The sequence below is a fragment of the Octopus bimaculoides genome, chromosome Z, assembly GCF_046866305.1.
Source record: "Octopus bimaculoides isolate indiv1 chromosome Z, ASM4686630v1, whole genome shotgun sequence".
Classification (NCBI taxonomy): domain Eukaryota; kingdom Metazoa; phylum Mollusca; class Cephalopoda; order Octopoda; family Octopodidae; genus Octopus; species Octopus bimaculoides.
The window spans coordinates 27,580,302-27,596,226 of record NC_142944.1 but is presented as its reverse complement, the minus strand read 5'-3'; the positions used below and the strand labels follow the sequence as shown (position 1 = coordinate 27,596,226).

The 15,925-nt window shown below is 38.0% G+C and overlaps 1 protein-coding gene across 2 annotated transcripts in view; it reads left to right on the top strand.

Annotated features, from left to right (window-relative positions):
* The window catches only part of LOC106880786 (uncharacterized), a 148,024-nt gene that overhangs the window by 130,307 nt on the left and 1,792 nt on the right, over positions 1 to 15,925 (top strand). For both annotated transcript variants that reach the window (XM_089364997.1, XM_089364998.1), the window contains 3 exons: positions 1,786 to 1,868; positions 7,393 to 7,519; positions 9,289 to 9,749. In XM_089364997.1, coding sequence (XP_089221123.1) covers positions 1,786 to 1,868; positions 7,393 to 7,519; positions 9,289 to 9,749 — 671 coding nt within the window. The remainder of the gene's footprint in view (positions 1 to 1,785; positions 1,869 to 7,392; positions 7,520 to 9,288; positions 9,750 to 15,925) is intronic.

The window sequence follows — 15,925 nt, the reverse complement described above, 5'->3', positions numbered from 1 at the left end:
TGCTTGGAGGACTATGATAAATAGGAGGGGGCTGAGGACTGAACCTTGGTGGACCCCTACCTCTACCCGGAATTCTTCACTGTACTCGTTGCCAACCTTCACCTTACTGACAGTGTCTCTGTACATGGCTCGCACAGCTCTCACTAGCCATTCTTCTATCCCTAGTTTCCTCATTAACCACCAGATAAGGGATCGGGGGACCCTGTCAGATTCTCTTCTTACAGCATAGTTGGTATATTCTCATACCTCTTCTTGCTAGCCCTTCTTATTACATATAGATATAACTCATTTATGTCTTTACTTTATAATAAAATTAGTATTATATTAATATTCACTATTATATAAAAAATTATTTGCCATAATGAATTTTTGCACTTTCTTTTTTTGTGCATTTGTATTATACACTTTGTTTCAATATAAACATTTTATATACAGTGAAGATATAGGATCTAATATTTTTTGCAATTATAATTACATTTCTCATTATCCTAAAAAATTATCAGTTTTAAAGGAAATAAATATACAGGCAGGTTTCATTTAATTCAAATATTTTTTAACAAAAGAATATTTATTAGTTTTATTGCATTGCCTGGAAAAAAAGTGGATTTATTGCTTTGAAAAATGCAGGTGCATGTATATTAATATTCTTAAAGTTATTATACCTGGAAAGGTACAGAACAAGATTTCTACAGTAGAATTAGCCTAATTTGTCACCTCTAAAGGAAACTAAAAAGTACTTAAAATTAAAATTCTACTGTACTTAAAATATTGCAACCAAGAATAACATTTTAAAAATAAAAATACATTATATTAGGTAATTTTGAGATAATTTATTTTATTTATTATGAGAATCTCAAAAACAAGTAAATCTTTAAAAACATGTTACAAAAATAATCAAAAATAAATTTACACAAAAATGTTTTTTTATATAATGTTGTTTGAAATATACAATTAAACTAGTCATCTTATTTAGTTGTATCAAGTACAAACAGTAAAATATGAAGTTGTAAATAATATTGCACAAGATTTTTGTTTCACTTGAATTGAAATCCCATTACAAAAAAAAAAAGTATTGTTTGCAGTAGAATGGTCATTAAATAGTTTCAAATCAACCATATGGTCAATCAATTCTTCCACATTAAAAAAAGAAAATTAATCTGCCAAATAAATCATAAGTAAAATTTATTAGTTATTAATACAGTAGAATTAGCCTAATTCGTCTTTGGCTAATTCGTTACTTTACCTAAATCGTCACTTTCAGTTTTCTCCTAGGGATGACTAATTAGGCAAATTCTACTGTATTTCTTAAAAATTAATTTTATTTTATTTCATTTTTAAAATACTGCTTTTACCAAAAATAAGCCCATGGGCTTAAATACAGACTTAAATAATATATGCTTGGTGCCTTAGCATTACTTGGTACTATGTAGAAGAGAGTTGGGTAGCTTCGTGACGGCCTCGCCAACTCCACCAGAGCTTCAATTAATAATCATAACCATCCTGGTCATCATTTCATGTCTTCAATCTGAATCTTCTTGGACCACTGCTATATGATTACCAGAACAACCTCATAAGCTCATGTATATACATTGTAAATATATACATTTTAAATTTTGTAAATATACTCTAAATATTTTATATATACAGTCTAAGTATTATGTATATTATTCACTTCAAATATTGTCGTTGATAGTCTCAAAAGTTGACAAAATACGGACTCTTTTCAGACATTTAATGATTGTACTTTGCTAATTTGCTGCTAATGGTATGTGCTAATTATTATAGGTTAACAGAGCTTGAGCGACGATCGGGTCCAGTTCCAGTCCCTCTCATCCGGCCATTAGCTACACGGAATGTTATGCCAGCTGGTGAGTTTGAAAGCTTGCATTTCCTTTGCTCTTTGTGGTTATATGTGTGTTTGTTTGGCAGTATTTTGTATGTATTTCAGTGCTTGTGCATAATAAATGTGTGTGTGTGTGTGTGTGTATACCAGGTGATGAAATTTGTAGAGAGTTATAACCCCAATTAATTAGGAGCAGAATTAGATGAAATGCAGTTTGGCTTTATGCCAGGGAGAAGCACTATTACTGCTGTTTTCATAGTCAGGCAACTGTAAGATGAATATTCAGCTCAGAATAAGTTGTTGTACCTGGCATTTGTTGATCTGGAGAAAGACTCACTCTGTAATATGGTGGTCTCTAGGGATACACAAATGATTTGTGAAAGTAGTTCAGGTCATGTACAGAGATGCTGTTAATAAGGTAAGAGTTGGCTATGAGTATAATGACAAAGTGACAAATTTAGTGTTCAAGTAGGTGTTCACCAAGGCTCAGTCCTCATCCCCCTCTTATTCATCATCATCCTCCAGGTCATAACATTTAAGACTGATTGCCCATGTGAACTGCTATATGCAGATGATCTTGGTTTCATAGCAAAATCTGTAACAGAACTAGACATTAACATTTGACTTTCATAAATTTCATAGTGCAAATGCCAAGAACAATAGGAAGAAACTTGTAGACAACTTTGGATTGAGTTTCGAATCTTGGCTAAGAATCTCAGAAGCTATTTGCTATTAAGGTCCTCGTAAGCAAGACATGACTTTTCCCACTTCAGGTAAATGGTCCTGTCTGATATATGGGAAAGGTGAAGGCAGGAATTCCATTCGGTGTACTCAGTGCAATCTATGGACACACAAGAGGTGCAGTGGAGTAATAGGAAGGTTAATAGAGAAAGTAGTGTTTGTATAGGGAAGGTATACAAGAGCCATAAAGTCTACAGGTACATGGAAAATTGATTTTCTCAAATGTCTCAGCTGCTGTCTAGCTGTAGTGGATAATTTTTGTTACTTAGGTGACCTAAGTAGCAGTTGAGGAGGATGTACTGAAAGTGTAATTGTTAGAATAAGAATAGAATAGAGAAAGTTCAGAGAAACTTTACCTTTGTTGGTAACCATAGGCCTTACTCTGAGTGAAAGACAGATTGTAGGATGCATCTGTACAAACAGCAATGCTTCATGGAAGTGAGACATGGGCCCTGAATGCAGAGGATGTGTAAAGATTGGAGAAGAATGAAACTAGTGTGCTCCACTGGATATGTAATGTAAGAGTACATGTGCAACAGAGCACTAGTGCATTGAGAGGACAGTTAGGCATAAGAAGAATTAGATGTAGTGTGCAAGAGAGAAACCGCTCTGGCCACATGATTTGTATGGATGAGTACAGTTGCATAAAAAGTGCTGATCATTTAAAGTAGATGAAACTTGTGAAAGAGGGTGACCCAGAAAAACACAGGACAAAGTACTGTAGGTCAATCTCCAAACACTGAGCTTTACAAAGGAAATGATAATGGACCTAGATATCTGGCACCTTGCTGTCCATCATAGCAGAATTGATATCTTAAAACCATCTTGGTAATGCTTGTTTGTGAGGGGCTCTTTCCCACTCCTACCCCTATTCTCTCTGCCTCATCAGCCTTTTCCCTCCACTTTCCATTCCCTAACACCCATCACTTCTTTAACACCTAAGAGTAGAATAGGCACTTACTACATTTCCCTGGCTTTCTCAGTTACCTCTCTTCCCCCATCATTAACACCTCACTGACCTGCTATCACCCTCAATACCCTCACATATCTACCACAACCCCAGCCCTCAAGCTTCTCTTATGTTTCTTCCCATCATTTGCTACAGTCACCTCTATCCTACCCACTCACTCAGCCCAAACCTCTGCACTACCTCATCTATTCTCACCATCCCCAATATACCTTGAGTGTATTTCCTAACACATCTTCGTCATCGTTCTCTCACTATTTCTCTCCTTATCCTACTCTCTAATTTACTCTCCTTATATCACTCTCTGACTCACTCTCCTTTCTTTTCCAACTGGGGTGTCTATGTATCTACTCTACAGCATGATACCTATCTCTGTCCCTCTACACCTTTAATCTCTCAAGTTGCACAAAGCCACACACCCCTCAATACTACTCCCAGCTGAGAGGTTTTTGTTGGGCAAGGTTCTTGGTGTGACCTTGTCAGTGCCACATAAAAAGCATCCAGTACACTCTGTGAAGTGGTTGATGTTAGGAAGGGTATCCAGCTGTAGAAATCATACCAAAAGAGACAATGGAGCCTGGTATGACTCCCAGCCTTGCCAGCGCCTCTCAAACTGTCCAACCTAAGCCAGCATGGAAAACAGACATTAAATGATGATGGTCACACACACTCATATCATTGTTGCAATAATCATTGTTTTAATTTCTAATTTTCCATGCTGCCATGGATCAGATAGAATTCACTGAAGCACATATTCTACAGGCAGACGCCTTTCCTATCATAACCCTCACCTGTTTCCAAGCAGTGGTGGGACATGTCCCCACCAAAGATTGGAAATAAACAGCACCTCTTGTATATGTCAGTGACATGTATTTACAACTATGTCATGTCAAAGTAAGCAGATACAAACATGTATACACACACACACACACACACACACACACACACACACACACACACACACACACACACACATACATATACAGCACACACACACACACACACACACACACACACACACACAGATGTATATATATATATATATATATATATATATATGCTGTTTCCATCTACCAGATCCATCCACTCACAAGGCTTTGGTTAGTTCAAGGGTATACAGTATGATACTTATCCAAGATGCCATACAGTGGAATTGAATCCCAAACCGTGAGGCTGGGATGCAAATTTTTTAACCACACAGCTGTGTGTGTGTGTGTGTGTGTGTAGCCAAGGCTGTGTGGAATTTTCAGGACATTTATAAAGAGAAAGTCTTGCAGCTGTTTCTGGGATATTAGGGAATACCCCTTCATCAGAGATGATGCTAGAAAAAAAAAAGTGAAAAGCGGAGTGTTAGTTAGTGGTCAACATATTATGAGGAGGGGAATGGGAGAGGAGTAGGGGAGGGGTAGGAAGAGATAAGAATGTAAGTAATGAATATGTGTGAGGTGGGGTGATATGTTAGAATGGCATTAAGGGATGGGTACAGAAAAAGGTAGAGGAGGATTGTTTCCTAAGGTGAGAGGAGGAGTGTTTTCTAAACCACAAATTGAAAGGGAAAAATACTAAGAATGGTCAGGTATCTATAAATAGACTTATGTGTTTATTCACTTTTTTTTCACTTCCTTAAACTGTTTCATTTTCTCTTTTTGTTTTCAGTCTCTCTTCTTCTTTCTTTCCTTCTTCTTTTCTCACCTTTTCCTTTTACCTTTCTCTACATTTTAACATACACATCTCTTCTCCCCTCTCTATCGTCTTAATACTAGCACAACAGTTTCATATTTTCATTCACACCACGAGACCCCTTTGAATGAACAGCACATAGAATCTACATCTCGACACTTTCTGTTTGTGATGACAAAATATGAACTCCTATTGGAATTTACAAACCACAGACAGGAAGCATTTCTACCGCTTCTACACACCACTTTCCTTGGATAATGGAACTGGAACTATAACATCTTTATAGATTTTTATTTTTATTTCTACATTCATTCTCCTATTTTACTATATACTCCTTATTTGCTTCTTTTTCCAAAATAACTCCATCTCTGATGAAGGGATATCCCTAATATCCCAGAAACAGCTGTAAGACTAACTTTCTCTTTATAAATGTTCTGAAAATTCCACACAGCCTTGGCTTTTCTGTCTCATTTTATTTAACATATACAACCTCATACAAGACCCACATTAAATTCCTCACTCGTATGATTATCAAACCGAGAGTTTAACTATGGTCTTTCCATGCAACTTACATAATGTTACCTGCCACCTTGGGTGTTCTGGATACCAATACCTCTCATACACACACACACACACACTATATATATATATATATATATATATATATATATATATATATATACATCATCATCGTTTAACGTCTGCTTTCTAGGCTGGCATGGGGTGGACAGTTTGACTGAGGACTGGCAAGCCAGAAAGTTGCACCAGGCTCCAATCTCTTCTGGTGAAGTGTCTACAGCTGGATGCCCTTCCTAATGCCAACTACTCCAAGAATGTAGTAGGTGATTTTTACATGCCATGAGGGCCAGTTGCGTGGTACTGGCAAAAACCACACTTGAATGGTTCTTTTTATGTGCCACTGGCACGGGACCAGTCAAGCAGCACTGGTGTCGACCATGCTTGAATGGTGCTAACCATGTGCCACCAGTACGGTACCAATCAGGTGTTACTGTCATCGGCCACAACAATGACTTCACTTGACTCAACAGGTCTTTGCAAGTGCAGTTTATTAGGTACTCTTAAATGGGCCAGTTATGCCGCACTGGCATAGACCACAATTGTGGTCTCACTTTGCTTGCCAGGTTTTCTCAAGCACAGCATATCTCCAAAGGTCTTATATATATATATATATACTACCAGATATACCCGTCATTGCTCAGGATTAAAATAGTATGTTTTTTTGTTTTGTTTTACTTGTTTTGGTCATGTAACTGGCGACATGCTGGAGCATCCTCTTTATTCGAAGAAATCAACATCGGTTGTCAAGCAATGGTGTGGGTACAAAAACACAGACACACACACGCATGTATATGTTTGTATGTATATATATATATATATATATATATATATATATATATATATATATATATATATACATACATATATATATATATATATATATATATATACATACATACATATATATATATATATTTATATATATATATATATATATATATATATATATATATATATATATATATATATATATGTGTGTGTGTGTGTGCATACATACATAAATATATGTCCAACCCATGCTAGCATGAAAAACACATTAAATGATGAGGATGATGATGACATGAGATTCTTGAGTGTAATTTGAGGGAAATGTAGCTGCTATTTTTAGCAAGTCAAGATAACATATGCAGTAGGGGTGTGATTAAATGATTTGGCTTATACAATCTAGCTGTTCAAAACATTAAAATTTAATAACTGTTTTAAAAAGCTGTCATAGAGATAGCAATAGAAATATGAACCAATTAATACCATTACTATTCTTCACTCTCTCACCAACTCTGTATATATGTCTCTCATTTTATATCTGACTACTTTCACCTCCTTCTCTCCTGTTCTCTATCTTTTTCTCCTGGGTGGTTTTATGTATAACCTGTTTCTTTATTATATTTAGTTGAACATGTTTGCCAATTTTTTGAAAATGTATTGTTTCCTGTTTAATATTTTTTTTTTCTTTCATTTCATTTTATTTTGTTCTGAATTACTTGGTGCACTCTGTGCGTGTGTGCATGCACACACCCACACACCCACGTGCACCCCCTCTCCCTCAACCATATGTATTTCTTTATTCGTCTTCTATATTTAGGTCTTATCAATGGTCCACCTCCATTGATGGAAGGTGAACTCCACCGAATACCGCTGTCAACACCTCCTGGTGAAGTGCCACATGGAAGAAGTCCACATTTAGCTGCTGGTATTCCTGGAAATGTAAGGTCTGTATAGCAGTTTTATGTATGTAGAAAGATATATTTATTTATCTATTTATTTACTTAGAAGACTGGTTGAGGTTTCTTTTTTTTAAAAGTGGTTTCTATGAAAATGGATGTGTGGGTATATATATCTTTTATTTTTTACTTATTCCAGTCGTATATATCATTCATTTTTACGTCTACTTTTCCATGTGGTCATTGGTTGAACTGTTCACCATAGTATCTTTCCACTTCTTCCTCAACTTCAGATCAGACCTGACTTCTTTTACACATGTCTTCAATTTTCCTTTTCTACAGACTTCTTCCACTTGCATTGATTGACACCTTTTCTTTTTACCCAATTATCATTCTTCATGTACATTACATGTCTATACCAGCACAGTCTTCTCTCCTTCATACTGCTGCTGATACTTTTAATGTCTCTCACTTTTGTTTTATTGTTCATGCACCCAGACATAACACATCCAACAAAACATGCTCACTCCAGCTCTTTCCAATCTTTGCATATCTTCACATTCAGCATCCACATCTCATGACTGTACAGTATCACACTTCATCCACAAGAATCCTACAGTCTGACACTCATTCAGAAAATTAACATATTTGTTTTCACCAAAAGTAATGGCTTTTTGTACTTTTACCACATAATCCTTACTCTGGCTACTAGGCGTTCATGACCCTCACCCCCACCCACCTTCACTTCAGATTAAATTATTTAGGTAAGAAGTTGCCAACTCCTGCTAACAAGTTTCCTGTGCAGTTGAAGGACAGGTACTACTATGTATGTACTACATATAAAATCCCTCACTATCATACTACTTCAGACCCTACACCACCTTTTGTGCACTCGTTGTTTGTTTGTAGACATTATCAATCTCCTAACTACACACTTGATACATTATATTAAACATAGTCACTTCCCATTTAGTAGCTCTATTCTGTTTCCTTTTCTGCTAACTAAAATGTTTGTATTTTGGTGAGGTAACTTTAAAGCCACTTGATTTAAGACTCCCCTTCCACATTTTTCAACTGATTTAGGCTATGAGAAGTAGGTTGTTGGTATACAGGAGTTACTGTGAACAGCCAGTCCTGAACTTTTCTTATGGTTTGCAGAACAATGATAAACAAGAGAGAACTGAAAAATGTAGGCCTGATGGACTCCTACCTGCAGCTTACATTCCTCACTAAGCTTGTTCAAACTTTCACATTGCTGACACCACTCTAGTACATGGCTTGCATAGTTTCCATAAGTCATTCTTCTACTCCTAGTTTTCCTATAGAGCATGGTACCCAGTGAAATGCCTTCTCCAAACCAATAAATTCTAAGTTTTATGATATACTCCTGGTAAAGAAAAGTTTTTGTAGCTGTCTCACTATGAAGAGGTAGACACAAACAAATTCATCTAAACTAGTTCCTTTGGATTAACTTTATTATAACACCTCTTTGCCTCCGTCTGTCAGTCTCTCTCTTTGTCTCTTATTCTCTTTCTTTTCTCTCTCTTCTACTCTCACTCTTTCTGTCCACCACTTCTCTCTCCCCTTCTCTCTCTTCTCTCCTACTTAGTCTATCAATTTAATACTTCAGTATTTACTTCAATCTAAAGCAGCTTCTTTTCCCTTGTTGCTCTTCACAATGTTGCTATTATGTCTATCATAAGGGATAACATTTCTGCACTAACTAATTCTCTGAGCAAAGCCACCATGTGCATTTTTATGTTTTTTAACCAGTTTCCTTCTCTTTCTCACCATTTTATTTTCTATTTTTTCCCCAGGGACGACATTGGATTAGAAGGACCTGGTGGTAGCAGCTCGTCAGGACACCGTCCAGACTCTCGGTCAAAGGCCCACCACATAAGGTCACCTGTGCCTCCACACCCACATCACCGTGGTGGTCCACCACCTCCTAGATTGCGTGGTGGGCCTCCACCTCCACATCCATCTCCAATGATGTCTGCAAAGGGTCACGGTCCCAATTCTGGTCCATTAAAGAAGGGCATGCCTCAACCACTCCCACCACCAGGGGATGCCATGTTTGGTCCACCACCACCACCACCAGGGGGCAGCAGTACGGATTCACATCGAAGGTCACCGATGTCCAATAAAACTCCCCCACCCCCACCACCAGGAACTCTTCCGCCTCCACCTCATCACCTTCATCATTTGCATCATCGGCCACCACCTCCGAGGATGCCAGGTGAAGGCAGGCCACCACCTCCAATGAATGTTGCTCATGGTAAGTATGCATGTGTGTATATATGTACATATATGCCATTGTCATTATCATTTTAATGCTTGTGCAGGCAGTGCAGTAAGAAGCTTGCTTCCCAACCATATTGTTCCGGGTTCAGTCCTGCTGTGTAGCATCTTGCACAAGTGTTTGCTACTATAGTCTCAGGCCAACCAAAGCTTTGTGATTGGATCTGGTAGATGGAAACTGAAAGAAACCTGTCCTATATATATATATATATATATATATATATATATCATCATCATCATCATTTAACGTCCACTTGCCATGCATGCATGGGTAGGATGGTTGACAGGAGCTGGCCAGGTAGAAAAACTATCCTAGGTTACTGTGTCTGTTTTGGCAGAGATTTTACGGTTGGCTGCCCTTCTTAACACCAACCACTCTGCAGAGTGTACTCAGTGCTTTTTACATGGCACTAGCACAGGCAAGGTTAGTTTCAGCATGATTTTTACAGCTGGATGTCCTTGCAAATGCCAACCACATTACAGTATGGACTGGATGCTTTTTAGCATGACACCAGCACTAGCAAGGTAACCAAGTAACTCGCAAGACAAGGAATTATGATTGGAGCAAGGGCATGTGAGGAGGGGAACTTGTGTCAGAGGAGGAAAGGTTAATGTGTGACAGAGAGACAGAAGCAGGTGTCTTGCTGCAACAGAGGGGGTATTAGAGGAGATGATCCAGTATCAGATGAAAGGTTAAGCAGAAATGTATACGTCACTAAAGTGACAAAGGGCACTAATCAACACCACCAGTATTGCTAGAAATAAGAGTCAAAACAATTCAGTTTCTAGCAATACTGGTGCTGATTAGTACCCTTTGTCACTTTAGTGATGTATGTATATATATATATTTATGTGTTTGTCCCCACCCACCATCGCTTGACAACTGATGTTGGTGTGTTTACATCCCTGTGACTTAGCATTTCAGCAAAACAGACCAATAGAGTAAGTACTAGGCTTGCAAAGAATAAGTCCTGGGGTTGATTTCTTTGACTAAAAAGCCCTTGGGGTGGTGCTCCAGCATTGCCCCAGTCAAATGACTGAAACAAGTAAAAGAATACATGCAACAGAATTTTATTTACATTCGACATATATGTGTCATCTTGTTTGTTGTTACCACAATGTTTCGGCTGATTTACTCTCCAGCCTTTATCAGGTGTCCTGGTGGAATTTTGAACCCACCAGGATGCCTGATGAAGGCTGGAGAGTAAATCAGCCGAAACATTGTGGTAACAACAAACAAGATGAGGACAAATATTCGTCCAATGTAAGTAATGTACAGAATCTTAAGGGAATAGTATATATCTGTGCAAAAATGCAGTTATGGTAACTTTAAAACCTTACATGTAAATATATAAATATATAATGATTGATATAAAGGAATGTGTTATAATGTAAAGGTTGATTAGGATGGGTGTTATAAAAAATTCTGTTTCATGTGAAAATAGAAAGCATGTAAGGATATAATTGTAATAATCTAAGAGGTAGGAAGATATGTGGCAGATGGGTGCTTGGCTCTGTGGCTTACAAGTTTGCTTTGCAACCACTTGGTTTCAGGTTCAGTCTCAGTGCGCAGTATTTCGGGCAAATGGCTTCTATTATAGCCTTGGACAAACTAAAACTTTGTAATTGAATTTGATGGATAGAAACTGAACGAAGCTTCATATGTGTTTGTATGTACATGGTGGTATATGTATATATATTTAGGTCTCATTGTCTTGACATGTAATTGTTGTAAACAAGAATCACTGTCATACATATATGGGGTATCATTTGTTTCCAATATTTTGTGAAAATATCTCCAGCTATGGGGGAAAATAACCTTGCTTGGTAATAGGTGAGTATTAACAACAGGAAGAGTATCCAGTCCTAGAAATTCTGCCTCAACAAATTCTGTCTAATCTATACAAGCATAAAAAAGTGAATGTTAAAACAATGGTGTATATATATACATACACGCACACATATATATATACACATAGAGAAAGATACACACACATATATTTTATTTCAGTTCATTTGTTCTTATGTCCATTTTTCCACATAAACACAAGTTATACAAATATATTATTGAGACATGATTGAAGAGCTGAATACCTTTCATATCACTAACCCTTACTTGTTTTATCAGAAAGGGATCTTTAAATTTCACACGTCTTCAAAGTTACAAATCCAACATTATTACTTATAGCTTGTGATATTTGAAAAACAGAAATGTAACCAAACACAAACACACACACACACACATATATATACATTAATCAAAGGACATACTGAGTATGTCTACCTGCTGGAAATAACAGTCAAAACTCTTATTTAAACTGACGAAAAATAACACTAATAATAACTATAGAAATCAACCATCTATGAGCAAACGGGTCAAAAAAATCTTTCAACATACCTATATAGCATCCATCTACATATTTTCTAGTATTTGGATTCCTGTGGACTGGTTTCTGCACTGGCATTATAGCCTCACTTTCCTCAGTATGTGTTACTACAATGAAAAATACCCCATCCCATCACATGCAACTGATTTGTTTTGCACCAAATCGTAGCAGTTTCAGTGTGAAAAATAATTCCAATAAGGAGGAAATAATTCAGCAGAAAATATTTATGAAAATATTATGTACTCTATTATTATCTAGGGTAATATAATTAAATTGATAATAAGAAAATTAATAATATAAGCGATTGCAGGTCCAAGAAAGCATTAAATAGCTGATGGATTAAAAATTCTGTATTAATCAGAGGATATACTGAGTATGTCAACTTGCTGGAAATAACAGTCAAAACTCTTATTTAAACTGCCGAAAATAGATAATAGAGTTCATAATATCTTCGTAAATATTTTCTGCTGAATTATTTGCTCCTTATTGGAATTATTTTCACACTGAAACTGCTATGTTTTGGTACCAAACCAATTGAGTTGCATGTGATGGATTGGGGGATTTTTTTTATCGTGGTAACATGTACTGAAGAAGGTGAATCCTCATGAATCCAAACCAGTCCTCATGAATCCAAATACTAGAAAATATATAGCTGGATGCTATATAGGTATGTTGAAAGATTTTCTTGACCTGTTTGCTTGCAGACAGTTGATTTCTGTAGTTATTACCGGTGTTATTTTTTCAGCGGTTTAAATAAGAATTTTGACTGTTATTTTCAGCAAGTAGACATACTCAGTATGTCCTTTGATTAATACAGATTTTAATCCTTCAGCTATTTAATGCTTTTTTTTGAGCGTGCAATCACCTATATTACTAATTCTGTTATTATCAATTTAATTATGTTACCCTAGATAATAATAGAGTTCATAATATCTTCGTAAATATTTTCTGCTGAGTTATTTGCTCCTTATTGAAATATATATATTTAGATGAGATGCAGTTTGGGTTCGTGCCAGGTAAAAGCACTACTGATGCCTTATTTCTAGTGAGACAGTTGCAGGAGAAATACCTAGCTAAGGATAAACCTCTGTACCTGGCTTTCGTTGACATGGAGAAAGCCTTTGACAGGGTCCCCCGATCCCTTATCTGGTGGTCAATGAGGAAACTTGGGATAGAAGAATGGTTAGTGAGAGCTGTGCGAGCCATGTACAGAGATGCTGCCAGTAAGGTGAGGGTTGGAAATGAGTACAGTAATGAATTCCGGGTAGAGGTAGGGGTCCACCAAGGTTCCGTCCTCAGCCCCCTCTTATTTACCATAGTCCTCCAGGCAATCACAGAGGAGTTCAAGACAGGTTGCCCCTGGGAGCTCCTCTATGCTGATGACCTTGCCCTAATTGCGGAGTCACTATCAGAACTAGAGGAGAAGTTTCAGGTGTGGAAGCAAGGTCTAGAATTGAAGGGCCTTAGAGTCAACCTAGCTAAAACCAAAATCCTAATAAGTAGGAAGGTAGATAAAACACAAACCCCTTCAGGTAGATGGCCCTGCTCAGTATGTAGAAAAGGAGTAGGTAGTAACTCTATAAGATGTACCCGGTGCAAGCTATGGACACATAAGAGGTGCAGCAACATCAAAGGCAGGTTAACTAGCAAGTTAGTTTTTGTTTGTGGCAGATGTTCAGGTGCAATAAAGACTGCAAACAAACAGGAAACAACTTCTATCTCATTCCAGGGTGAAAAACTAGAGGTAGTCGATAGCTTCCGCTATCTGGGCGACCAAGTTAGTAGTGGGGGTGGGTGCGCTGAAAGTGTAGCTGCTAGAATAAGAATAGCCTGGGCAAAGTTTAGAGAGCTCTTACCCCTGCTGGCGACAAAGGGACTCTCACTCAGAGTAAAAGGCAGACTGTATGACGCATGCGTACGAACAACCATGCTACATGGCAGTGAAACATGGGCTGTAACTGCTGAGGACATACGTAAGCTCGCAAGGAATGAAGCCAGTATGCTCCGTTGGATGTGTAATGTCAATGTGAATACCCGTCAGAGTGTAAGTATCTTGAGAGAAAAGCTGAACATTAGAAGCATCAGTTGTGGCGTGCAAGAGAGACGATTGCGCTGGTATGGACATCTGGTGAGAATGGAGGAGGATAGCTGCGTGAAAAAGTGCCACACCCTAACAGTTGAGGGAACCCGTGGAAGAGGTAGGCCCAGGAAGACCTGGGCTGAGGTGGTGAGGCAAGACCTTCGTACATTGGGCCTCACCGAGGCGATGACTACGGACCGAGACCTTTGGAAATGTGCTGTGCGTGAGAAGACCCGGCAAGCCAAGTAAGATCGTTGCCAGTGCCCCTGGACTGGTTCTTGTGCGGGTGGCACATGAGATGCACCATTTTGAGCGTGGCCGTTGCCAGTACCGCCTGACTGGCTCCTGTAGGATTTTCGAGCGAGATCGTTGCCAGTGCCCCTGGACTGGCTTGTGCGGGTGGCACATAAAAGACACCATTTCGAGCGTGGCCGTTTTCGTGCGGGTGACACGTAAAAGCACCCACTACAATCTCTGAGTGGTTGGCGTTAGGAAGGGCATCCAGCTGTAGAAACTCTGCCAAATCAGACTGGAGCCTGGTGTTGCCATCCGGTTTCACCAGTCCTCAGTCAAATCGTCCAACCCATGCTAGCATGGAAAGCGGACGTTAAACGATGATGATGATGATGATGATGAATATTAAAAATGGGACAAGAACGCAAAACATCCAGACAATTAGATGATACAAAAAAGGCAAACAAGGGACAACAAAACATCCAGACAGACGATACAAAAAAACAAGGACGAGTCATTCAGAGTTTTCCTTCTTCAGTTGAGTTCCAGATTATCTTTGCAATTTCGGCTGGTTATACTTGAGATTTCTCCAATCTGACCAGCCCCAAGGAAAAACTAAGCTAAGAGCACTAGATTCCTTGGAAGAAAGCAGCGATATATACACTAAAACAAGGATGGAAGACACGGAGAAATGGTACACAAATACAAATGCAAATAAAGGACATTAACAACAGGTGTCTTTCGACTAAGGATGAATTAAATTAAGCTGGTGTGTGTGGAAGTGAAGCCATACAGCAGGGACATAAGAGATGACAGGCATAGGGAAGAATATAAATGTTGCATGGACGGTAGTCAAACCAAGAAAGAAAGGTCAGGCTTGGCTGAACACCGGTTATATATATATATATATATATATATATATATATATATATATCACAGTAACACTATTTCAACTAGACTATCAGACGTTGTTATACATTATTGGTTACAATGCACTTTCATTTCTGTCTTCACTCATAATTGTGGAAGCATAGATCTGAATGATCTTCAGGGTGGCATTTCTTGAGAAACAAATGTTTACCACTCCAATATATGATGAAGGCAATTGGTAAGAAACAATTTTCAAAGCCCATTCTTTGCTTGCAATGGACCTTCTACTTTTCCTATATGACACTTCCATCTCTCTATCTTGTATTTATTTATTCCCTTCTATGTCTTTCATAGAGTCCTTGCACATTGCAATGGATATTCTTTCTCTCCTCCATTAGATGAGCTATTCTGGTTCTCCTTGCCAAAGACCTGCAATGATAGGTACATATGGCAAGCGTTGTTGTTCAATTCCTTGGTGGTTTATGGATATCTGAGATTCTTAGCAGCCTCTGGTCACCTGGATTTTGCTCCCCTGCCATGGATACTGAGACCCATTTCTTTGCATCGTTGTAGCTTTCTAAT